The sequence below is a fragment of the Calliopsis andreniformis genome, chromosome 1 (assembly GCF_051401765.1).
Source record: "Calliopsis andreniformis isolate RMS-2024a chromosome 1, iyCalAndr_principal, whole genome shotgun sequence".
NCBI classification, from domain to species: domain Eukaryota; kingdom Metazoa; phylum Arthropoda; class Insecta; order Hymenoptera; family Andrenidae; genus Calliopsis; species Calliopsis andreniformis.
Window position 1 is genome coordinate 15210833 of NC_135062.1, and position 25633 is coordinate 15236465.

General features: G+C 47.6%; 1 protein-coding gene across 1 annotated transcript; it reads left to right on the top strand.

Annotated features, from left to right (window-relative positions):
- The first annotated feature begins 532 nt into the window (after positions 1–532).
- Positions 533–25377, top strand: LOC143183349 (uncharacterized). Its single transcript, XM_076384878.1, has 2 exons — positions 533–1866; positions 25066–25377. Exons 1-2 carry the CDS (start codon positions 1050–1052, stop codon positions 25368–25370), a joined length of 1122 nt encoding a protein of 373 aa, XP_076240993.1. The 5' UTR covers positions 533–1049; the 3' UTR covers positions 25371–25377.
- The last annotated feature ends 256 nt before the right edge of the window (positions 25378–25633 follow it).

Consider the following 25633-nt stretch of genomic DNA (forward strand, 5'->3'; position numbering starts at 1 on the left):
CTCGCGCACCCCGCTCCTGTCACGTCGGGTAGCAGCCAAGCAGGCAACGCACCACCACACGAGCAACCAGCGGCGGCAGCGCCAGCAGCACACCAGAGACGCAAGGAACGGGGTTGAAGAATCCTACGCCGGCGGAGAGACCAATCAAGGTTTGACGAACGACGGGGATTGGTCGAGGCGCTCCTCTGACACGCAGAGAGCGCGGGCACGTGACAAGCTACCGCACACACCGGGCCTCCGTTGGATCGTGGCGAGGCCTTCAGTACGATACCAACCACCCTCCGCGCACGCAACAGGAACGGTGAACGGCGAGCCGCGACGCGTACGCTTCACCCCCTGATATGCGGTGATATCGGACGCATCGGGACACCGAGAGGAACCACGTTGCCTCCAGTCTTCCGTCAGCCGCCACGCGTGTTCCGTTCTCCGTGTACCCTACCTAGGAGACTGTCAAGGATTTTCCATTGTTTTCGGAAACCGTGCGGGATAATCTGTCCGAGGAACGGGGAACAGTGATACGAGGGATCTCCTCTTCAATGGGGCAGCCCGATAAGCCGGCTGTTACGCGCTACTGCACGCCGCTTCCGCGAGTTCTCTGTAGGTAATCGCTTGGTGGGGTCGTAAAGAAGCAGAAGACAGTTTTATAGCCCTAGGCCCACGTGGCCCTCGTAAACTCTCTCCAGGTCGGACTCTGGCCCGCCTGCCGGCTTCTATTCGTCGCGAGCCCCCCTCGTTCATTATCGAGTCGCTCCGGGGACGTGTTTATCCGCGTGTAAGCAGATAGGTGTGAACGAGTATAAACGGGGTACCTCCAGGACCGTCCGTCTCTGCCTCGTCCCCAGTGCAATTTCCCCTAATTTGTGACATGCCGTCGGTCATGAGAGCGGCGACAGGATGACGCGGCTTTGTACCTAACGACAGTGCGCGCATATCTGCTAGCGGCCAGGTTGGAGGTAGCCTCCTGATCGGTGCTGGTGTTGAGGTGAATGTCGAGCGGCAGAGGTGCGCAGCGATCGGTACAGTGACGACAGGTGCAGCTATCGAGGACGATGAGTTCCTATCAGTTCGTCAACTCGCTCGCGTCGTGCTACGCGGGCCAGCAGCCGCAGCAGCAGCCGCGAGCCACGGCGAGCTCGCCTGGAGAACCGATGCAGGCGGCGTCCCCCGCTGGCGGAGACTATTATAACCCGAATGCTGCTGCGACCAGTTACCCAGCGCCCTGCTACTCGCCCCAGCAGCACTATCCCCAGCATCCTTACGCCACGCCGGCGTCGGGGATGCAGCACACGGCGCCTACAGGCATGATAGACTACACGCAGCTGCAGCCTCAGCCGCGGCTCAGCGCGACCGCCACGTCCCAGCAGCACGGCCTGCACGCGCCCCAGTCGCAGCACCATCCTCAGCAGCATCATCCCCAGCAGCAGCTGCACCAGGATCCGACGACGCCGCTCCTCCAGGCGGCGTCCGCGCCATCCGCGCCCTCCACCTCCAGCTGCAAGTACGCCGACTCGACGTCCTCCACCAGCGTCGCCTCGCCACAGGATCTGACCACGTCCACGTCCAGGAACAGTCCGACGCCTCTCGTCGCACCTGGTACTAGCAAAGCCGCCTCGGGACTCACCTCGCCGCCCGGAAGCTCCTCGAGGTCGTCCGTGGCCGCCTCCGCAGCCTCGCCAGCCAGCGGAAGCTCCAGGCCCGTGGCTGAGGGTAGCTCCACGCTCACCACTGCTTCCTCTGCGTCATCGCCTGCCTCGTCGACCTCCAGCACATCCAGCACAGGCAACAACTCGTCGAATAAGAACAATGCTTCCGGCAGCAACCCTCCGCAGATTTATCCGTGGATGAAGAGGGTGCACATCGGACAGAGTAAGTTTCTTTTTCTATCGAGCTTGTTTCTGTGTAGGAGCTTCTTGCGCTGTTGTGCTCTTAGGTGGAATTATTTAGTTAGGGAATCAGGGTATGGGGGGTTTATGCAGGTTGAATGGGGAGGGATCAGGGGAGATGATGGAAATAGAGTTTTCCTGCGTTTTGGGAAGTCATCGCAGGGAAGATTGAGTTAGACTTGCGATAGTCATTCAGAGAAGGTAGGCTTGGAGGATGGAGGTAGAATTGATAAGTATTGGGAGTAAAATCTAGGTGAAAATTGGTATAGAATATATATAGTATTTATGTAGAAATTTATAAAGTGTGAAGAGTATAAACCATAGTATATAATTGAAGGGTGAAACAAATTTTTGTTTAGATTTTATTTCCTTAGCTATATTTATGAAAATTTGCATCTGCATTTACTGCCGCCAAATATCCGTGATCTCTGTTATTTTAATAGAACAGTGTTCATGTCAAATTGGTAACGCACCTTCCAAAAGAGATGGATGAATTCAGAAGAGAATAGTTCATTCTATCTTTATACACTTAATCCAAGCCCTCGAATAAGAATCTTTACACAATGTATCTAAATTGAAGCAAACACAAAGTATTCTATCACTTTGCATCTCAAATAAGCTCGCTTAAATACATAGAATCACATTATATTTTCCCCATGCTATGTAATTGCATGACAACTAAGCTTGACGCCCTTTCCATGTTACATTCGCTATCTCAGGGTCATCTAGCAGATCCTGTTTCCCACTGGAATTATTTACTATAGATGACGCTCCGATAAAGCAACAACAAACAACAATCGGTTCCTCCATTGCAGCACTTTTTACACCCCCTCTCGCAGTACCCTCTCGACTAAGTTTCACAGAAAAATATTCCCAAGCAGTCGCCAGCGTCTGTCCCAAAGTAGGCCTCGGAATCTCCACCGATAAGATTTCAAAGCTCTTTCGCAACGGCGCGTTTTCCCGTCCCTTGCCTCCCACGACGTCCGCACGTGTTCGTGGTCTTGAACCTCGATCGCCAAGGAAAACGACGAGATTTCCAAGAGTCTCCAGTTTCCTCTGCGAAGAGTCTTCGGGGCACGAAATCGCGCTGGAGGAAAAGACCCATCGTCCAGCGCGTCTCGACGTCTCGACGCTCTTTGCCTAGGCCGTAAATCGCGCGTCGGCCGCGGACCGATCGGTGATAAGTCATATAATGGGCATTCAGGAAAGAAATATCGTTGGCTCGTAAAAGTTAGCGGTGATTTGTAGATTAGCGGTGGGAAAATTTGTGCCAGTGTGTCATAACAGGAATGTGGAATTACGAGTCTTAATACTCGCGATTATTTCACGGCGGCGGCGGCGTCTTGGAGTCCGGGACTGTTAAATCACGGCTGAAATATTAGCGGCGCGATTATAAATTTCGATACTTGCCGCGATAGCGATCCTCGCTCGTATATTACGGCCTTGGGCCGCTGAACGGGAACCCGCGACCAAATTGGCGAACTCTGGCCCCCCTCGAGTTTCGAATACTTTCGACCTTGCGGCATTTTTCGCTGGTTGTGATCCATCAATGAGAAAATTCAGGGAGCTGGGACATGAATCACGTTCGGCTTGATTTCTAACGTTCCCTGAGTGATTAAATGCTAGTTGTTGGTTCTCGACTTGTAATTGCAAATTACTACCTTCAAACGCAGATATGAATAATTTAGCAAGTATTGTGCCTTAGCTGTGAACAGTTTATATCTTTCGAAAATTTTTCTTGATACTGATTCTTGTATTCTTGATATTTGTGACTTCCTGTAGATGCTAGAGCTCCGAGACTGAGTAGTGTGTTAAACAGGAATTTATCGTCGGACAATTTAGAACGATTTGCGGCTCGGTTAGTCTGGTTCGTAAATGTTTCACGTTATCACGGGACGGCTGACGTGCAGGGACGAGCGGCGCGCAAGAATAGCAGAAAAATAATCGATAAGACCGTCCAGGTTGTTCGAAAGTAGGTGGAAATTACGTGAACACCGCGACCGTATCGTCGGGAGCGAAGGGCGCTGTAAAGTCACCGAGATAATTCACACCCGAAGGCTAATACATCTTCGAGATTATGTATATGAGTTTGAGAAATACGAAGAAAATTGATCACGGCGCGAGGAAAGAGGATAGCATTCGAAAGTCCCTAAAAGATTTCGAAATCGACATCCCGCGAAGACTCCGAACAGCACGACACCACATTCGAAAGTTCCTCAAAGCTGCATTAACATCTTCCAAAAAAATTCTGAATTTCAAAATTTCCTTTAGCCCACACAGGGCAACACAAAAATTCGACTAAAATACGATATCACAGAAACAGTATGGTGACACGAAGGTGGCCCGAAGGAAAAAACGGTAAATCAAAATTAAAAGGTGCAGAAGCAGCGTCAAATGGCCTGAAGTAGGAACGCCCACGCCTCGCAGAAGGTGGCGCAGGGTTTGGAGCCACGATTACGTAAACGTTGGTCCCGACAAGTGGCTGTGTCGGTAGTCCTCCTGAAATCGGCTCGGTGATTCTCGGATAACGACGTCGGCTATAAAAATACGGAAACGAGAGGAGACAAATAGAGTGCGTCGCATGGGAGTCTGGGGAGGAGGAGGGCCAGGGAAAAGGGGTTCCCAAGGAGGGCGAGAGCAGTCCTCGGACCGCGAGGAGTAATTCAGCGGAGTCCGAGGGACTGGATCCACCTGCCCCCGTGGTTCAAAGGAGATAAGACAGCGAGCGAGCGCTGGTCGCGTTCACATTAGTCGCCCCGCGTGATTTACTGCGCGGCCAGTATGATTCAGTCAGCGGGGAATTTGACGAAGAATTAATGGTATTATGATATCGTGTGTAACTCTATGTATGTGCGCCCGGGCCATAAATCAGGCTGCATTGTAAGGCGCGGGGGGCCCTTTCCTTCGTCCTCTCTCTTGCTCCTTCCCTCGAGCTGTCCTGCTCCCTCTCTCGCCCTCCACTCGAAGGCCGAGGAGAGCCCATTCGACGGGCCTCCCAAACGGGATACGAAAACCGAGGCTCCTTTCCTGCGCCTTTCGACTTCCTCTCTCTCGCGCTCACGCCCTCGCCACGCCACATTTACACTTTTCCCTCGAACGCCGTGTTTCTGCTTCCCTTCTGCCTCATCGCTGGACTGGGGTTACTGCCACGGGTTTCTTGAACGGTAGCGAAAAGAATTTTTTACGGGAACCGACATTGCGGGGTTCTGCTCTTCGGCGAGTGTGGAGTACAGGTTTCTTGAGGCTTTGGGTTTTGTGGCCTTTTTGGGGACCTTGCGGTGTCTTTTGCTTCTTTCCTTCATGGGGACGTTTTGCTGGGGATTGGGTCTTTCTGGGGACATCCTGAGGAATCTGGTTAGAGTTTGCGAGGGTAAGACTGGGGGAAAATGGTCAGAGAGGGAGATATTCGAGCCTGTTTCTTCAGAAAAATGTATCGTTCAGAAGTAGATGAATGACACATTCAGAAAATCACTAGATAATACTTGTTTTATTAGGGATAGTCAAAATACAAAGATTATCAGCTAAATTGTAGACGAACATTTCTCAGTTTCTAGACACAACTAGAGTAGACGATTAATAATTTTCTGTCACATAAAACTTCAAAATAATTCATTTCTCTCAATTATATCTGTGCTCTAACCTATCACTTACTATTCAAAAATTCTCTACCTACAATTTCTCCATTTTTATTAAATTCTATGGCGCAGCAATATCTTTGCCACTACTAGAAACTGAATTTCTACCTCGAAAATTATTGTATAACTTCCTATAACGCAAGGGGTTCACTTCAATCGCTCTCACATTTAAATCACTCACGAAAACTGTTACTCCGAACGATTTCGAACGAGGCATTCATCGCCGTCGGAACAAGGAGCCCTCAGAGTTCGCGTTCGAACCAGAGCGAAACGCTAAAGATTCGAGGACTTCGGGGCCCAAGTCTTGTGACAAGACACGCGCATCTCGCAGCGTTAATTGTACGTTTCCATGGAGGAGACAGTGCCATGATAATTGCCATCTTCGCAGAATGCTGCAGCAATGGGACGGGCCGCACAAGACTGGCCGTAAATCACGAAGAGTTGCACGAAAGTCGCCCCATCAAAGGGGTAATTGTGCCCAAGATAATTATGCTATGCTCTGACCTGGTCGTGTCTTCTTCAAATGATCCTGAAAGCTTGGGCTCTCACAGCCTTGGTTTCACTTAGAAAATAGGACCCAGGCTCCGTTTCGCTTCGAGCAACTAAAATTCACTCGAAGGTCGCTATTTACGTTTTCAGTCACCTCCTATACAATAATCGCGACTCTGGTTAAAATAGATTCCTCGTGCATGAGCTTTTGGACAGAATCCTATGTTCCTTGGCTAGGAAACAGGAAGCTTCCAATACTTTGTCGCATTGTAGAAACTCGATGCCATCTTGGGTTTCAGCTTTAAATAGTCAAGATTCTAGATAGAGTACTCGGTGAAGGAAGTCACTAGCACTTCGTACAACGTCACTCCTTTCAGAGGCTCTTGGCGAATTAAGAACGCGTCGACAGGGGTGGTCCAGTGAGATCAGTTCTCCTATTAATATTTATGCCCGTTGTTTCCCAACGCCAGTTCACATCCTCCCAAATTACCACCAGATCATCCCCCTCACGGTTCCCTCAGATTTCGCAAGGAAATAATTGCGAGGTCCCTTGTAATTGCGGATATAATTGTCGATAACAAGGAGTAATTACGGGAGCTGGATCAAGTTCGACGAGCACAGCCAGCTGACGGATGTGAAACGGCCGATTTCTGTTATTCAACAGCGATAACTTTTGCCCGTCGTGTGGCGCAACATTAGGGAGATGGAGGTCCCCCTCGAAAAAGTGGCGAGGAGCGTTGAGGAGCGTCGAGGAGGACGTAAGAAAATAGACAACTCGCGGCTCCGCGATGGGGGGAAAATAATTGATTCGTCAGGGTTCGCGTTGAACATGGGACGTACGGTTTACGGGCTCTCGTCGGCCCGTCGCGACGCTTTGAACCGACGCTGATATGTAAACGGTTCGCTACGAGAGCTGAAGAAATAAACGTAAGACTTGGTCAGGGGATTCAAGTTTTCAGCGGTAGGATTTTAGCTTGATCGCTGCTTGATAGTCTTGGAATCTAGATCATTGGAGAATTGTTTGAGGAAATTGGTGAGAATAACAAATGATGAAATTTAGAGTCGTGTCTCTCACTCGTAACTTCGATGATATTAAATTGATTCGACAATTCTGTCGAATTTTTCAGAAACACAGGCTATCTAATCTTCTTTCTCGTATAAAAATATAGAAAAGTCAGATTCGGTAGTAAGAAATCAGTTTTGTTGGACGCTGGCATTTTCCCATGGACCTAACAAGAGCTTAACTACGAATTCATATATTCAGAACTGAGCATCAACTTGTCCACGTATATAGAGTGCAGATAAAGAGAGCTCCTACTGTATTAACCTTCAGAGGCTCTATTCTCTTGGTTCAGAAGGATTTTTGTGTCGAGGACTCGTGACACTCATGTCTCATCGCAGCCAACAATTGTCCATTGCCACCGCGAACTCCTTGGTCTACTTAGGAGCACTCGACTGGCCAGTGAATGGAATGATAATCAGGTCCGTGTGGATGAGCGAACGAGCGACCGGTTATCGTTTATCAAGCGATCGCGTAATTATTTTGCCCGAGTGGATCACCAGTTAACGATTCGGGAAGACGGTGGTTGGCTAGCGGGAAGTTGGTTTCGTTGGTGGGACTCGTAATTATGGGTTAATAATCCTCTGGTAAGGTCCAGGTTCGGAGGTCCTCTTGGATCAACTGACACCAAATTATTCATTTATTCCAGAGGACCCTAATACTGAATCGCGATGAAAGATTAGAGTAGCTTTCTTGATCAGCCAAAGCTTCAGATTCACACGGTATAAGATCGCTGCTGTATCCACTATACCTCATAAATGGCCACCGAGGATGCCTCGATTTTATGCAGGCTGCTTTTAGAAAGCTGATCGGTTCGGAAGACTGCGTTTTCCTATAAAAGAGTATCGGTAGAAAATAGCGTGTAAGGCGCATCCAGGCTCGACCGCTTTCATGAAAGTCCTCGCGAAACTAGCTTTTTAATTCCTCCATAACTTTCTCTGTCTCCTTCACAACACGGAAACACGGATCTCTGAAGACGTTTACCCACTCGTCGAGCCTTACAACCGCAAAAACCTGTGAAAATTTGCCGAGTGCTCAGGCCTGCCATAAGAGCAACTCCAACAACGGTGTCTTCGACAGGCTTCAGTACTCAGTAAGCAGAAGATTGTTCCCGTGGTCTGTAATCAAGGATCAATCATTCTGCCATAAATAAGACTTGTGCAGAGAGCCACGACTCCTCGGGCACACTGTTAGCAAAGGTAGCAGTCGAGGCGATTCCTCAAGACTAAGAATCCTCAAGTCGTGGATCGAAACGGCTCTCTAACTGTGTTTAACGTGTTGGTTCTAGCGATCGGTTGCATATTAGGTGGTCAGAGGATAGAACGAGCAGCGGAGAGCAATCCTAAAGAGGGATAACGAGCAAATAATTTGCGAATGCCTTTAGAAGAGCTTTAGGAACACGCTTCAAATTAAAAATGTGGCAAATTAAACCTTAATCAATCTCGAATTATCTCGGTGCTTTGCCAGTAATTATCCTCTAAAACAATTGGCATTGAATTGAAGGTACTCGATAGGGGGGACCTCACCTTCGATCGCTAATAGGAAATTAACAAGCTCGGTGTTCGCTCGAGCCTGGAAGGTTCCTCGAGGCCGACAGCACTCTCAAGATGATGAGAGCGCGCGCAGACGTGCATCTGCGATTACCATGGCTAACAGGCGAAACTAACACGGGAACGCTAGCCTGGAACTGGTTTTCCCGGTCGCATCGCATATTTCATTTTAGTAACAACAAAAATTCTTTTCATTAGTATGCATTAATCAATCAGCATGCACGAGCAATTCCCTGTCAAATACACACTGGCTGGTTCCGTATTAAAGCCTCGGTATCATCTCAAGGGGATACGTCCTGGCAGTCATTTTTCCTTATCGAAGTTTACATGCGTCAACAATACCTAATTTAGCCCCAGGATTGTGCTACTTCACGGGATTTTTGCGCCGATAGTCATGCTGGATCTACGATCCGAGTCACGATTGGCCTCGCGATAGGCTCTCATGAATCCTCCTCCGAATGAAAGAGCTCTAATTCCTCCTATTAAATAGTATCTACTCTATAATTTTTGGACCGCATTATTATTTATTACTCTCCCACATCGCCACACGAATGTTCAGGCACTCACAATGCTCAAAAAGTTCTCATTAAATCGGGCATACCACACTCGCTCCTCGTTATCTTCATCAAAACTACCTTACGCCTATCGCAACCATATTACTCAACCCTCTCGATCGTACACACGTTTAACAATGCCCGGAAGGGTACACCGAGCAGGGAAAAGCGTAATTGCTTATTCACGAGGAGCATGTAGTGGACTCAAAGGCGCCGCCCCGAAACGCTGCCCAGTTTGGTCGAGCGGGTGCGAGGCAAGGACGCGGTACAAATCAGTTATTAGGACATAAATTTTCATTGCATACAGCTAGTGCAAACGGGATGAGCCGATGGGGTAATGGATGTGTGCCGGGAGCGAAGTGGGCCGCCTGTTGCTGCGTCCTGGCCCGCTCGCCACGGGGATCCTTGATCCTTATGCTCCTGCAGTCTTGCTCTTTCGGCCCCGACAAACCCCTCCCGAAGGAGGATTCCCGCTCCTGAAAATTTACGAGCTCCCGGTGAATGGCTCGGGGGCAGCTACACACGTTCCGTGGTTTTCCCGCGACAAAAGTAACAGGGAAATCGAGCCACGATCGTTGCGCCGATGTCTCCCTCATCGGGAGACGTGTTCATACGGTCCACTGCGCTGGTTTCTTGAGAGAACAAGCGGTCGCTTTTGACAGGGAAAGTTTGCGGCGAGATAGTTTTCCTGTCTTGATTACCTAATCTGATTGGAGGGAGTTTAGGGGCGTGGGTGGGCTTATCTAAAACTGTTATATATACTGTTTCTCGATTACTTGTTTAGAGAAAATCAATTTTACTCACATAGGTACATTTAACAAAATTATGGTCCAGATCTAGTGTAATAGAAAATCTGAAGATATATAAATTATTTTGAACAAAGCTGCTACAAAGTCCCTATCAAGGGTATGTCTGACTAATACAGTGTTAGTAGAAAGCTAGTCACCCAACAACTTTTTATTATAGTTTAGACCAAGGGAGAAACATTATTCGGCGAAATGGAAAAATTATGTGTCTAATTTACTCGTTTTTTGCTCCCACCCCCATTTCTCAATAACTAATTTAGGTATCGGAAGCTGTTCAAACGAGGCCGATAAAAAACATGAAGGAATTCGAGGCTCGCATGAAACAGAGCGTTCACTGCTTCTGGCTGCACGGAGGCTGTTAAAAAAGCAGTCTTTCGCTCCCCAGGAAATTTATGGCCTCTTCTTGAATGGCGTTTGTTGGTGCGTCTTGGGGTTTGATGCGACACGAGCACCGGAACAACCGAACACAATGATTATTGCGGTTCCACGCGGCGAATATTGACTTGAACGCCAGGAACAATTTTACGTGTGCTCGAGCCGTAACATCACTGCGTTATTCTGTCTAGCGTGCGACACTGTCCCCTGGTTATTTATGTGATGTTCGGGGTGTTCTACCCCTCTTCTGACGCTCTGATTTCCCTTCTCGGTATTTCGGACCAAATGCTTGTGTTAGGAAGTGTGAATTTTTGGGTGTGATTATGTAGAGACCTACTTGAGATTAGAATTATCTTTCTGTGGAGTGATTTTTGATGCCAGAATTCGGAATATTCGAAAAGCAAAGTGATTAGGGGTTAGGAGTAATTAACACTTTGTGTATTATATTGCATCACTTCGTTTCTTTAGTTCCAGCAGAATTCTAAGATACATTTGTATGATTAGGAGTTAAGTAACTTGTTATTTACACAGCTCTTATAATAATCTTCAGGTATGAAGACTTTAATTTCACGTCACATAGTCTCCACATTTCCCACGACCTCAGTCCAGACATCAGTTTCCAGCAATCTTTATTCCCCACGTTTACACATAGCGGTGCCCAACGCTGAAACGCCTCTTTCTTCAGCGATTCCAGTGTATTTCACAGTCTTCTAAGGCACCGTCGCGCTATAAGTCACCGTGGCGTCTCAATTAGGCGCGATAAGAGATATTGCACTGTGCGTCATCGACGACGATCGATCTCCAACACCTCGACAGGCATTAATTCCCGTTGCGCTTCCACTCTAGGATCCGCGTACCTCCTAATTACCTTATTTTTAACCCATAACTGGCAAGGCGGTGTCTAAGGGATTTCACACGACACTTTAAAACAAATAACATTTCAAGCTCAATACACACAGGAACTTATAATCAGTGACTAGGATCTAGAGAATCTACAGTATCTATTCGTTGCACCAAACTTCTACTATTTTTCATAGAGTGCAAATACAGGATGATCAGTTTAACTGGGACTCCCCTAAGGAGTATTAGCAACACTCACAATGCTACAACATTTAAAATTAAAGGTACCAACACTTGGAGGGTTCCCACTTAAACTGATCACCCTGTATATTCCAGTATAATTCTATAAGCTAGAAAACAAGTAGTTTGAACCAATATAAAATTCACTACACCAGTTACGGGTTAGAGCGTCCGAGGCAATCGTCTTGAAAATGCTCGCGATCGTCCAGCGCACACTAGCAAATTGTTTTCATTAGCGACGCCAGGCGCCGACGAGCTCGTTCGATGCAATTCGTTAGCACCTGTGTTTGCACGATGATACGGCACATTACGCTCTCGTGCAACAATTTAGCTGGACGGCGTGAATTTCCTATTCGCAGGCTCGCCGCGCAGGGGAGGCTGATTAGCGAGACAATCTCTGCCCGCGCGAAGGTTTGCATAATTCGACGCTTAGGGCGGAGGTGCTGCTCGCGTGCGCACCTGAATTTATTTATTCAACGTCCAGCTGCACGGCTCGGTTGCTTAATTATCCTTCGGATATTTCAATCCGCGAGGGCTAGCGCGCGTTTCGCCATGCCGGCTGGCCGCGCGCGGAATCACGCTCAGCTTGCACCGGCCCCTTTTACACCCTTACCGACTATTTTCGTCCCGCCTGTTGGCGCAGCCCGATCAACGCTCTTCTCGGGAGATCACTGCGAACATAGATGCAATTGTGACTGCTTTGGGAGGGACGTTGATGCGAGGAAGTTGTTTGATAGGGTCTCTGGAGAGGAATCGTCAGATGAGAGAATACGGAGGATAGGAGAGTGATTTTAGGAAAGGGGAAGAAATGTTCATGTGTTTAAAAACTAGCAAGAATTCTAAAGTGCTCAAATACTAACTTCATAGCTAATTTTAACTTATAACTAAGTTGTAGCTAACTCATCATTTACATCTCAGTCCTCCTTTAGAGTGAAGCCTAGCATTTATAAAATAGATATCAAATTAAAAATTAAATCAAATACTACGAGAGAATGATGTCGTTTGCTTGAAGTGATAGAACTCCTCTTTCATCAGGAACAAACTATAAAATGTTAGGAAAATACGCGGAACGATGATGATCACTCAGCCAATTATCGAATGATGAAGCGTCAATTAACCACTACAGACAGAATCCACTGTAGGGATCAAAGCGGCGCGGCGGACGGAATTAAGTAGGAAACAGCTTTATTTCGTGGGTGATGCTCGGTGTAAAATATGTTCTGCAAAGTGTGTTGTAGAGGCGGCACCCGCGCACACCCGGTGACCCGAGACCATAAATAAATGCTTGCGCGAGGTTTACATACTACCATGGATTCTTCTGTGAGATCTTACTCTTGGATAAGATTTTCGAGCGTGGACTCTGGGAAACCGTGAGCAATTAGATTTAGAAATAAATTTAAAACGTCTCTCTTCCTCCTTTTAGCAATTAAGAATACCAAGTGCTCATAATATGCGTGAACTCGGAACGGGATCAAAATAGAGTGTTCATAGGGTGCATGGAACGTAGATGGTATTTAGGGTATCTATAATTATTCCTGCAGGAGATGGTTGTAGTCCACGGAATCCACTTAGAAATTGCATTTCAATAACTTTGTGCTGCATTCGTTTCCTTTGGGAAACGTTCTACTTATTGTCAATTGCAAACACTTGTCTCATCCTGGATAGCCTTCTTAAGGCATTTTAGTCTACAGAAAACTTCAGTTTGCGAGATACTTGAGGTTCCAGGATTCTTGAGCACTTAATCCCTCTTAGCAAAGTGGGGTGCCTCAGTCCTTAAGACACACATACATACTTAGGGCATTCTTCTAAGTGCAGATAAGTCTCATTGTCGTGCAGATTCATAGAGCGCTGTTAGAACGAGTGTTCTGAAATTGAAGAAGTGGTTGATTTGATGGGTGACGCTCAGCGCTGCCTATAGTTGTGCAGAGGCGGTTCCACGTACACCCCGGCGATCCCAGACCATAAATAAATGCTCGCGCGAGGCTTACCGCCATGAACTCTTCCTCCAGCACCACCCCGACTAGGGTAACCAGGAGGAACGCCATGGCCGATCAAAACCGACAGCCTCCTAAGAGGAACAACCTGACCTAAAACGTAGCCACACGGCTACATGATTCATAGAGGACGAGGACGCAGCACGTCTGCCAGAGTCTGGAAAGGGAGACGCGTTTCCGATGATATTTATCTGCATTGCGCCTCACTCTACGCCATGGAGAATAAGAAGCAGATGGCGGACACTCGCAAATCCTGCGGATACATTACTCTAAAGATTATGGGATCTCGTGGGATCAATGAGAGAAGCTCCGTTATTAGCAATTGATTAGACAGGTTTGGAGCTGGTTTCGAAGTGAATCTTGCAAACGTGTCACCATACAGATTTTTATGCATTTATGGATAAGAGATCTGAATTTTGATAACTTTTATTTTCCTCTGCACAGTGCTGTTGCAAGGAAGAATGTTCTACAAGAGGACAAATTACGATCGATTTCTCTAATTGTGTTCTTGAAACATGTAATCTGCATAAACATTCGCTGTCTAGTTCCAACAAAATTAGCAACTATAAAGTAAAATATGAAATACGTATGTCGAAATATAACTTCACATATTGAATAACCAATTTGAATTCCTACCTGTTCGACGAGTCACCGTATCAGAGTCAGTATTACTTCTGCAACACTCGCTCTCTCCTTAATCCAAGGATACTGATTCCAGCACCATTTAGTTGCTTTTTGCTGTAACTCAAGATAATAGCTACAACTATTTCGCGTCAAGATACGAAACCTGCTCCCAGCTCTTACCAAAGAAAAGTTGCAAGTAGAGCGAGTCTGTTTCGCAACGAACGACTTCCTTCACAAGACAGCCGAATTTACTGCGCCTATAACTGTTACCCGAAGTTATGCTGCGAAGACAGAAGCACTAATCAAGAACCCCGAGTGTCTCCAATCTCACAGCAGAAGATAGCCCTAGCAATCAGGCCTCGTTGCGTGTCTCTTGCAGCTCCGAAAATATAGTTAAAATACAGTTCAGGGAAACGAGCAGACAGGAAGCGAGGCGGCCAACATTGTAACAAGGCGCAGAAGGCGCATAAAGCACGGTAATCCAGCGAAACCGTGGCAAATCGCGCGCGACGTTCTCTCGCGCGCGCCAACACGCGTCGCGACGCGGCGTCGGATCAAGCGTTCACGCCGTGGACGAAAAAGCGGCAGTATGAAAATTATACGTTTGCATTCTTGGTCTCTCGCTCGCGCCGGATATAAATCGATCCACGCACACGCGGGGCCCAACTCGTTTGTGTGTTTTTGTTCGACCTTAGGCAGCTCGCATCACCGCGTGGCGCACGCTGCTCCACGAAGACACGTAAAGAGTCGCAGCTGACTGTATTGTTCCCGGCGAAGGTAAGTCATTAATTTTCCTGCGCCAGGAACGCTGACTGGCCCCGCCGTGTGTGAGTACGCGCCCGCGCGCGAGCATACGCTTATAGAATGTCAGTGCCTTCCTCAGCCCAGCCTCGCGGTCATTCAACAGATTATTGCCAATTAATAGTTGAGGAATACTGTCCAATTTTCTCAGTTGCGTTCAGTTATTTATGCTTCTCGCTTTTTGGATCCGTATGCAGCGGTACAGTGTTCGCGAGGATGCTGTTGGAGATGAATAAGAAATACTTAGCGAATGTGGGTTGAAGAATTAATCCTGTCGTTGTTGGGGGCGATGCTAAATGTTGTTTCGTGGGGGATCTGCGAGTACACTGGGTAGACTTTGTCTGGAGTGATTATAGCCGCCCCTGGTGGGTTAAGGGTGGATGAAGGGTTAAAGGTTGCGGGGTACTTTCAATCGATATATATGTATAGTCGTTTCTTGTTGAAGGACGTGACTTGGAACTAGTTAAAACAGAAGGGTTTTCTAGTAATACCCTCGGGTTATCATAGATATGAGTTCATTTCAGAAATGAAGTTTACGTTTTGCTGTAAATGTCTCCTTTGAGATTCGTGATCTACAAATAAGCAACTTGATATTCTACAATTTCTATTTTATATTCTCAAATTTGAGAGATTAGGACAACTTCAGAACCAGCACAGAAGAAACAAAAAACGCGGCACAGTAGTTCTCATAATGAACTAATATCCCTGCACTGGAACGAACCTGGAATCACCATATAAGGCATCGGTGATCCACAAGATCCGGATGCAGGAACCGGTGACATCAGTATCGGTCTCCGGTCGAGCCATACGTTATTCAGCGAACGCATAAAGACTCCTAAACGCTCTGATTATCGAAAAGGCATCGGAGGATGGCTGCTGCCAACAGGAAGAGATAATGCATTCTGGAGGTTGTCCGTAGGTTCGAGTCGCGTGTGTCGACCGATCGGACCGTTCCCTGATGGATGGAGACGCGTACCCTCTATTCCCCATTCTTCCACGATCCCGTTTCGTCCTCCTCTCTCCCCGCCATGCCTCCCTCCATCGTCCTCTGCCGCTGTCCCTCTTCCTCGCAAAAGTAACCCCTCGGTGGGGGACAGTTCTTGCTCGGCAGCGTGGCCACGGAGCCGAACCGTGAATTGAATCTGCCCCACGGAACGGGGGACGAAATGGATAATATGTTATTCCCATCGAGATCCCGAAGGATGACCCAGTGAAAGGACAGAGTCTAATTTCGGATGTACCGCGGATTACCGTGCCGTGTGGGGCGGATTGAGAGATTACACGGCGGACAAAAACGCGTCCAGCGGACACGAGGACTTCGGAGCCATGATCGCTGGCTGGGATCCTCTGCCTCGCTCGATAACGGCTAATTTTAGACGGTCGATTCTCTGGGAAGATCGCGCGTGCCGATATCCCGATGGCCCCGACCAGAGTCTTCGAGACACCCTATATTTACACTGGGCCGCTTTTTACCCGGGTTTTTTGCGCTCCCAGCGAAAGTCCAATCTCGGGATCTGGTAGTTCCACGGCTAGAATGAACGTCTTGCGGGCTTCTCGCGTGAGGCGGAATAACGTCGAACAGGTGATGCGGCGATCTGATAAATCGGTTTCTGTTCCCTGTGTCGAGGGGCTGGACTGTGGGTAAGCTTTTCAGAATCTGGGGACATATTTATACATCCTTGAGATGCTTCTGAATTTTCAAACATTTTAAAAATATCGAGACCAAATTTAACAATCAGTTTTCTGAGGAAGGAAACTTCACTTAAAATGTGAGCACCATAATTACTCACCTGCAATGCTTATAGATAGGGTGGAACTCCAGCAATCATCAGAATCATCGACAGTGGCACGTACGGACACACACGTCAATATTCCACGAGAGAGACGAAAGAAACGCGCGACTTTCGTTCTCCCGTCAACATGTACAAAGTGCAGAAGTGGAGGGGCGAGGGGTGACGGCGGCGGGGACGAGGCGTTAATTGAATTTGGGTTCGTGTGGATTATTGTGAAGCGTTTAAAGCGGCCAGAAACAAACCTATTTGCGTCGGGGAGCTTTCTCGTGGAAGATAACAAATGATCCACGAGGCGGCCGGCTCGCAAACTTCGGCATAAAAGCTTCAACCGAGAGACCCGTCGTCCTCCATCCCCCTTTCGCCCCGGCACGCCGCGCTTCTTTCTTCAACCCCTTGCGTTCTTTCGCTCGCGAACCGTCCCTCTTGCCCGCCCCCGCAACACGCTTCTCGAGAGAACCTCTCGCCGCAGCGCGCGGATTGAAAAGCGATAGTTTTTGAATCTATTTATAACTGTCCGTTCCACGCGGCCAACGCGCTCACTGGAGTGATCTAATTCGACTATAGTGCCCCCCACCATCTTCCCTCGCGAAAAGATTTTCATGGAATCGTTGAATTGTGAGTAAACAAGAGCTGAGGTAATAGCTAGTGCAGTGATAGAATAAAGTTGGCAAAAGACCATGTTGTCAGATGATGACTATTTTAAAGGAATAAAATTCTGGTTTGAGTTTAAGAAAATTATTCTCATTTTATCTTGAGAAATTCGAGCGATCTCGTAGCTCCACACAAGTTTTTTCTTAGAAGGAAAACGAGTGGCTGCTTTTTTCCTGTATCTTTCACCTTATCTCGCGTTATGCGTAAAAGATGCAAGCGCCAGTTTCGTTTCTCTTAAATTGCGCACAGCTCCCACTCGATGAAGCGGTAACTCAGATCGAGGAGTAAACAACCATCACGATAGAAGTATCCGCCCCCACTAATGCCGACCGTGATAAGTTTATCACCGTTTCATAACGTGTACGTAGAATGTTGGTCGTTTACGGATGACAAAGTGTCTCTGGCTCGAATCCAGCTACGGTTTTTCTGTACACCTGTCTGACGTGGAAATTGATTCCTGAAAGTTTACTCTGTTGTGACTTATTAAATTCACAGTGCTTGTATCGTATCGCAGAACTCGGTAACCGGATTCTAAAGTACACAATCCTCGTTTAGTGGTCATCAATCCAGTATTCCCATGCTTAGCGCATCAAGATGGAGTCACTTGGAGATCCCAATTCCCAATACTATTTGTCATACATGATTGTATTTAAATTTTTAAATTTTCGAATTTTCAAATATTCAAATTTTCGAATATTCAAATATTCAAATTTTCGAATATTCAAATTTAAAAATTTTCAAATATTTAAATATTCAAATTTTTAAATCACAAATCTTCAGTGTTTTTTTAAATAGGTACCTTTATTTCAGTTTTCCAAATTTCAAGTTTCTGGAAATCTGTACCTGAACTCTCCTTGGTTTATCATTAGATTTCTCTAACAAGAAGGAACCCTAGCATGAAGATCCACGAGAACTCAAAACCGAAGATTTCTCGCGATTTCCCCGAAACAGATTCACCCGCGAGTCGCGTGGTTGTCACGGCTCATAAATAGCGGTCCGCCTTTTGAAACTGACCACCGCGGCGGAATTTATAACCGACAGAGTTCCCCGCGCGGCGGGTCGAACGTGTCAGCTGTTTATCAGACGAAATAGATCCAGTCGAGCCTCCTGCGCGGGCTTAACGGCCGACAGAGCCGAGCGGGTCGGACGTGCGGTAACAGGTGGATCGCGTAGCGCGGATCGGCCGATCGTCTCGCGGGGACGGTGCTCGTCGTCCCGCTCGTCGCGGAATGTCGACAGGTCGTTGATTTTGTCGGCCGACTGACGATCTTTGGCCCGCGATCGGCTGGCAGCTGCGAAAGCACCGAAAGGTCACAAATCAGTTGGGATGGAGGCTGAATGACGCAAAACACGCCTAGATAAATTTAAATTGCCCACGGACCGGGGCCTAATCCACCACCGACGCGCTTCTGTCGCGAAAGTCCGTGGGCGCCACTGGCCGCGAGCCAGTCGACGTCTTCACGCTAGGCGTCGCCGACTATAACGCGCGTCAACATCCGACACCGATTTTTTGAACAAAATGTATCGCGCGAATTAGTTTCTCGGGTGATCGATGGCGAGGCTCAGATTAAAAGAATGGGCGATCTTAAATCTTGCGAGACTCGAGGTTCACTGTGGGTGAAGAAATAGTCTGACAGTGTCTTCCGAGAGGATTCGAAGGATCCATGCTTAGGTCTGCGTGCGAAGCTCGGGCTTGGAGTTGGGATTTAGGTGTCCCTGACTCGAAGAATGATGTGTTTTCAGTGGGGTTCGAGGCTTTTGAATCGTGTCAGATTGTGTTTGCCTTTTATGTTGGCGGTAGAGGAGTGGTAGCTTCGTGGGGATCAAAGGAGACATTGGTATCGTAGGGTTTCTATTTGTTTCTTGGAGGAGAAACACCTTGCTAGGAAATGAATCTTTAGTTGACGTGGTGTCGGTCAAAAATATTTATTAATATAGTAGAATTTATCTCCCTACACTATCTGACCCCTTTAAAATCCAACAAGAGCCACCACCCAGTACAGTATCCAAAGCAGCCCAGTCCTAATAATAAGTCTCCCTCCCCAAATCGAAGCCTTATTTTCCCCTCGAGAAGCGATCGTGGCCGAACAGAAATGTTTGACATCCACGGAACGGAGGGGAAGGAACGACAGGGTTATCGAGTCGCGTAGCTGTCGTTGCTGCGAAGACATCGAGGCGATGTAGAATGAAAGACTGCGCTAAGCGCAGGACCGTGTCGTGTCAGGCGTCCCGGTGTCACCTCGTGTCGTCTAGCGTTTTCGTGGCTCGCTCTTAATAGAACGAGCTGCGGAGCGCGAGCACACGACCCACCGAGCCCTGAATGTACCGAACGTGTCACTGACTTGCCAGTCCCAAGACTGTTTCTGACCAGGCTGACTGACAGACCGGCTGGCTAGGGCTGACTAGCGCGTGACCAGGATAACCCCGCGTGACCCCGCGCGATCGCTTTCCATGGCGTTCTCTCGATACGTGATTCTGGATTCGATGGCTGTGCATCGGAGAGGTTGACAGTGAGGATGACGAATCGGTGGCGGTGCGTAAAAAATTATCAATTTCAGAATATTTCTGGCCTGAGCGTTTGTCAGTGTTCTCCAGGGTTTAGGGTTGGGATAAATCTGGGTTAGATAATCTCCTACGCCGCAGGGAGAAATTCGTCGGCTAAGCTATGAAATTCTCATAGCACAAGATTCTTAATAAGTATACAACGACGGTACTCTCTAAATTTAACAGAAGTTCTATATTCTCTGAAAGAAAGCAACGAAGTCTGATCAAACGCATCGTCGCCCTACGCGATTCATGTGTATCTCCGTAAAGCGAGGCGGAATTATCTTCCCCGACGCGCAATTAATCGTCTTCGCCGAGAAAGCATCGGCGAGCAACTGGTGGACCGCGCGAGTAGAATTGCTCGATTAAGCGGGCTGGACAGAGGCAGAATCTGACGGTCGGGAAACGGCCGCGTGTCGCATTCCAAGAGCCGCGGCGAACGCTGCTCGCGAGCGGACTCTATGATCGTATATATAGAACCTTACCACCGTTAACCCCTGCCACGTGTATCTAAGCGATTATCTGATACGGGATCTATCGATTGCCTTCGTCTGAACGATCGATCGGGAATTCCAAAGAGAGTAACGGAAACGATCGCGATTTAATGACGGGGAAGGAAGTGAGGGATATTTGGACGTTGGGGAGTTCTTATATTGTCTTCCTGTTGTGTAGATACTTGTTAGTTTAGGGTGAGTGAGCATTTATGCATTCCAAATGTGGATCACATATCGAAGTACCGAAATAGCTTAATTGTTTTTAGATTGAAGGATGAATAAATATTACCTGAGACACTAGAAGAGACCTGGTCTTCTGATTTGTGTATGAATGCTGTTGATGGTGAGGAAAACGGGTATCGAATTATAATTGAAGCTAAAATATAGAATTTACGAGGCACTTATGTCGAGTATATTTTAATATAGTTTAGCCCTTCAGACTTAGAAGGAATCACAAGTAACCCAGAACACACAAGGGACCAGTTTCCGTGATTATCAGGGGGCATTCGACTGGGGGACCTGCTTATCAACGAAAATCGGTCTTCATCGTTCCGAGCGCGGAACAACGAGTATTTATAGCTGACGAACAGGAATCTGACTCCGGAGAAATTATAAATCATCGATCCTCGTTGGAGAGATTAACTGGAGGAGAGGTACCGCGTGGCACGACGACAAAGACGATGTAAATCTAAAATCTACTCGGGGCCAGGGCATCGTGGACGAGTGAAACACATCCAGCACCGTTCAAATCCCCACAGTTCCCCATTGACACGGCCGACAAAAGAAGAGTGGAGGTTCATAAATAACCCGGCCAGTTTATCGTGCCTATTATGCAATTACGATTGCATCTTTGAAGCCTAGGTGGTCCCCGGCCTCAAGATCGTACAGCCGAGCCAACGAGATAATGCCTCTTAAAAAGTTGTCGTTGTTTCGGCTTGGATACTTGGCTAACAGTTTCGCGTGGCTCCGTTTCTTCCACTTCTTCGTCTGCTCCCTTTCTGCTACCCGAAAGGGCATCGTGCCTCGACACGGCAACTGTCTTTCAAACTTCGCGCGATGTAACAGGGAAATCCTTGGACAAAGAAGCGTCTGTATTTTTAGTACCACACTGATTTTCTAGATCCTGTTCTCGACAGCTACTGTCGTCTTTGGCGATTTTTTGGATGCTCGAGTAAGCCTTTGTTACTGCGTCACAGAGGGGTCTAAAGATTTAGTAATCTAGTCTCTCGCAGCAGTCGTCTCTGAAAAACTGTGTAGGTTGCAAGAAAGTATTTTGGTCAGAGCAAGTCGTAAAGCATCGCTGGAACCCTTTCACTAGTATCACGCGGAGAGATGAACCCGAAAACCGTCTTTTTCACCCAATCCACGAGGTGAACAATTCTCGATCGCCGAAGAGAAGCGAGTAGACAGTTTCTCCCAATTCTATTTTCATATCCAAACAGACCAGCAGACAGCGTCTCGGTAGCAAATTCATATCAATTTTCCGCGCTCAGACAGGGGAAAAAAGAGAAAAACACGTGTCGATCGCGACTTGGAAACAACGTAACGCGGCTGGAGTTTCGCCGGGTCCGCATTCTTCTGTTGCAGCGCCGCGGCGCATCGATGCCGACGAGACACTGACAGCGATTAATCATCGGGGGCCAGAGCCTCGAAAGAAAGAAATTTCAGCCCGTGGCCTCGCATTCGAGTCACGGAATCAACGCCAGTTCGCGGCTATCTTTATCACCGGTTGATAATGGATCATTATCCGGTACCAGGGGGCTTTGTTGGTGCCCCGAGCCGAATACGAATCCGCGGACGCATTCAAATTGCTCAAAAGGCGGCGCTCGGTTGCGCGCGAGGCCCCTCGGCCCTTTGTTGCCTCCGCGAATCTTCGCTCGTTGCTCGTTCTTTCTGCGTTCCCTCGATGCGACGCCGACGAAACGCGCCGTCCACGGCCATTAATCATCGGAGAGGATTCAGAAAAAGCAGCGCCAAGCGTTGTCCTTCCCGATGACATAGCCGCGCTTGGTTTGTACTAATAGTTTGATCCCTGTTCCTGCCGCGCCACGATCGTGCTCGCCTTCGATTGACGGGTCACGGTTTTTTGCTACGACGAGCGTGATGTCTATTGCGCTGACATGATGGTTCATTTGATTCGCGAACATGTGCATTGGCATGGACGAGAAATTACGCCCACCTAGGCACTTGTCAACTTCCAATTGGTGTGTGGAATAATGTATTATGGGGAGTGAAGGTACTTGCTGCAGGAATTGTGGCAATATAAAAGCCATGAAACTCTTATTTTGTAATTATGGAATATTTAAAGTTTCAAATTTTTGAATTTTTAAATATCTAGACTTTCGAATTTTTGAATTTTTGAATTTTTAAATTTTCGAATTTTCAAACCGTCAGACATTTGAATTTTCAAATTTTTATATTTTCAAATGCTATTTAGATTGGTATATTTGAAATTTTTCAAATCTTCAAACAAGTGTTTTTTTATCTTATGGAGACAAAAGAGAACTTTGCATTTGCTTACTCTCCTCTTTGCAATGAGAATCGGCAGTTTTTCATTACCATGAAACCATCATTTTGAAGCTACTCGAAAGCTGACGAGGGAAAGGTCCACGAGTGACCGCAAGTAACCGAGGACCCCGATTGTCTCCACGACGCGGCATAGGTTGTATCGATGTCAGCGGGACACGGATAGCAATTAATCACCAGAAAGGATCCACAGCGAGGATCGAGGCAAGCTGGATCCCCGGTGCTCCGTCGTCGGTTCGCGTGCCGGCTTAGTTTCGCGCTTCGCTCGAGTGTCGTATAATAATGAGCCAGCCGGAAAAAGGAATTCCGTTTGTCTGTTGCAAAACGGCTGGGTGTGCGCGGGCTGCGCGGACAGGCCGACCACTATTTATTAAAAAGTCAAGCCAACGACGTGCTACATCGGGAGGAAAGCGATAACGCGGTGCTCGAAGGTTCTGGTCATTAAGCTTCGCTGGACACCTCGAACCCATCGTGGTGAAAGCTCGCCACAAGCTCGAAAACTCTCTCTGAACCTGTCCCCATGGCGAGTTAATTTTTATACTCGAATGTTTCATTTCTACAGCTTCTGTGCGAACTACAGTGGTCACTATTCAAATTCGAGCTCTCTGGGATACATCTCTGATTTTTGTTTCTTATTTGAGTAGTTGATATTTTTTAAATGGGCGCTCGTGTTTTATATGCATTCCAGAGTTCGCTGCTCGCACACGCGACTGCTGCAGTTCTTGCAGTTGCACTGACGTCCCTGAGCAGTCTGCGCTCCGCTCTCCCTCTCGCAGTGCTATTAATAGCGTATTCATTATTGCTGCAAATGAGCCGACTCTTTCATATCCGCATTGACATGGATCTACGATCGGTCTGCGGCAGAGACGCGACCCTTTTCGCACCTGCTTTACTCTTTGCTTCAAGCTCACAATAGCTTCCTCTGTTTTCTTTTTATTCTTCTGAGGCTACTAACCAGATCTCCTCTTCACTTACGAGTTACGTTTCCTTTGAAATCCCTGAAGAGTGAAAAGTCAGCTCTTTGGTTTAAAATCTCTAAAATAGGGGCTATTAAAACTTCACGATGGAATCAGAGTACTCAGCCGTGTGGCTAGCTACTGCTGGAAAAGCAGAAGTAACAGGTTAGTGGTATTTAAAGCCAACATCGAGGCTTCTCCGATGCTCGTTACCCGAGCTATTCATTTACCAGATAGTCACGGCTTTTGCAACTCGAAGAAGATAGGTGTAGCAGGCGGGGTATCGTAATAACAGTGTTGCAAAATTATTTATGGCTCGGGCGTGCTGAGCAAATAGGTAAAACAGCTGCCAAGTGACCAGCTCGCGATCCAGTAGCAACGTCCGATGCATTAACTGCCGCTCGTTGAAATAATTAACGAACCCGTGAAGCGTTGCCCGCCAGGCTCCCTCTATTATGCATCGTACGCTTTTGATCGGCCCTTTTTTTAGTCCCCTTCGGTCGATGATTGCCCGATACTTTCGTCCAACTGTTCATTTATTTCATCGCTCGACAGTGGTGCGTTCTGTGAAATTGGCGGTTCCGATCGAGTGGGTTGTAATAGAGATTCCGTGTAGAACTCTTCATTCGTGAAATGATGATTTTTCATTTTGGAAGAGGGCTCTCAGGTATCTAGAGACTTCACTGGATTTCCATACATGAGGTCATATTTTAGAGCTGAAGAAAGTATGGAACGGAAGCTTGGATAATATTGCAAGTCCAGTTTCGAGTTTCAGGAAAGTGCATTGGATACGCTTGACAACCTGCTCCCTTATCAGTCCTCCCGATAGTTCTGTGAAACCTGTTCGAACAAAATCGTGGGAACACAGTCTAGCTTCTTGCGTGCTGCTAAGAATTCCCGGATAACATAATCACACACCTTAGAGCCCAGAGAAACCAACTCAAGGTTACTTATTGTTAGATCAGCGCTTCTGAAACCCTTTAGAGCTACCCCTTAATTATACCAATTTATTTCTAGGTGTAATACCTAGCCATTCGTACACAAGATTTCTCATTCAAGTCAGTTGCTAACAAAATTAGCTGATAAAATAATGAACTTCAAAAAAGGTAAAAATACTTGACACAAGAGTATCAGCAGATAATTTTCCATTTCAAGAAACCACTTTAGACCAAAGACCAATTTATTGCTAGCTTAATCACCACAGTACTGAAATATTCACACACCCTCTAACACTAAAATGTCTTCAACAGGTACGGTGAACGCGAATGGCGAGACGAAGCGGCAGAGGACATCGTACACCAGGTACCAGACCCTGGAGCTGGAGAAGGAGTTCCACTTCAACCGCTACTTGACGAGGCGGCGTCGCATCGAGATCGCGCATGCCCTCTGCCTGACGGAACGTCAAATAAAGATCTGGTTCCAGAATCGGCGAATGAAGTGGAAAAAGGAGCACAAGATGGCGAGCATGAACATTGTGCCGTACCACATGTCGCCGTACGGCCACCCTTACCAGTTCGCGCCCCACCCAGGCCAGTTCGCACACTTGGCCACATAGGACGAGTTCTCGCCCGCCGAGCTCGGAGCACACGCTGTCCGGTTCCCCGGGATGTACGGCGAGCAGAACTTCTAAAAGGCTTTTTTCCGAGCCCCGACCCGGCCGTCACCACGTCGTGACTCGCCGAGTCGGGACACTTCACTTCCAGTAGGACACGTGGTGAGACCCGTCGCGGTCTGACACAGGCCACCGATGCCCCCACGGATTGTCACTCGTCAACCGAAATTTCTACTCCTCTTTCTCGTTTTTCCCCTCTTTTTTTT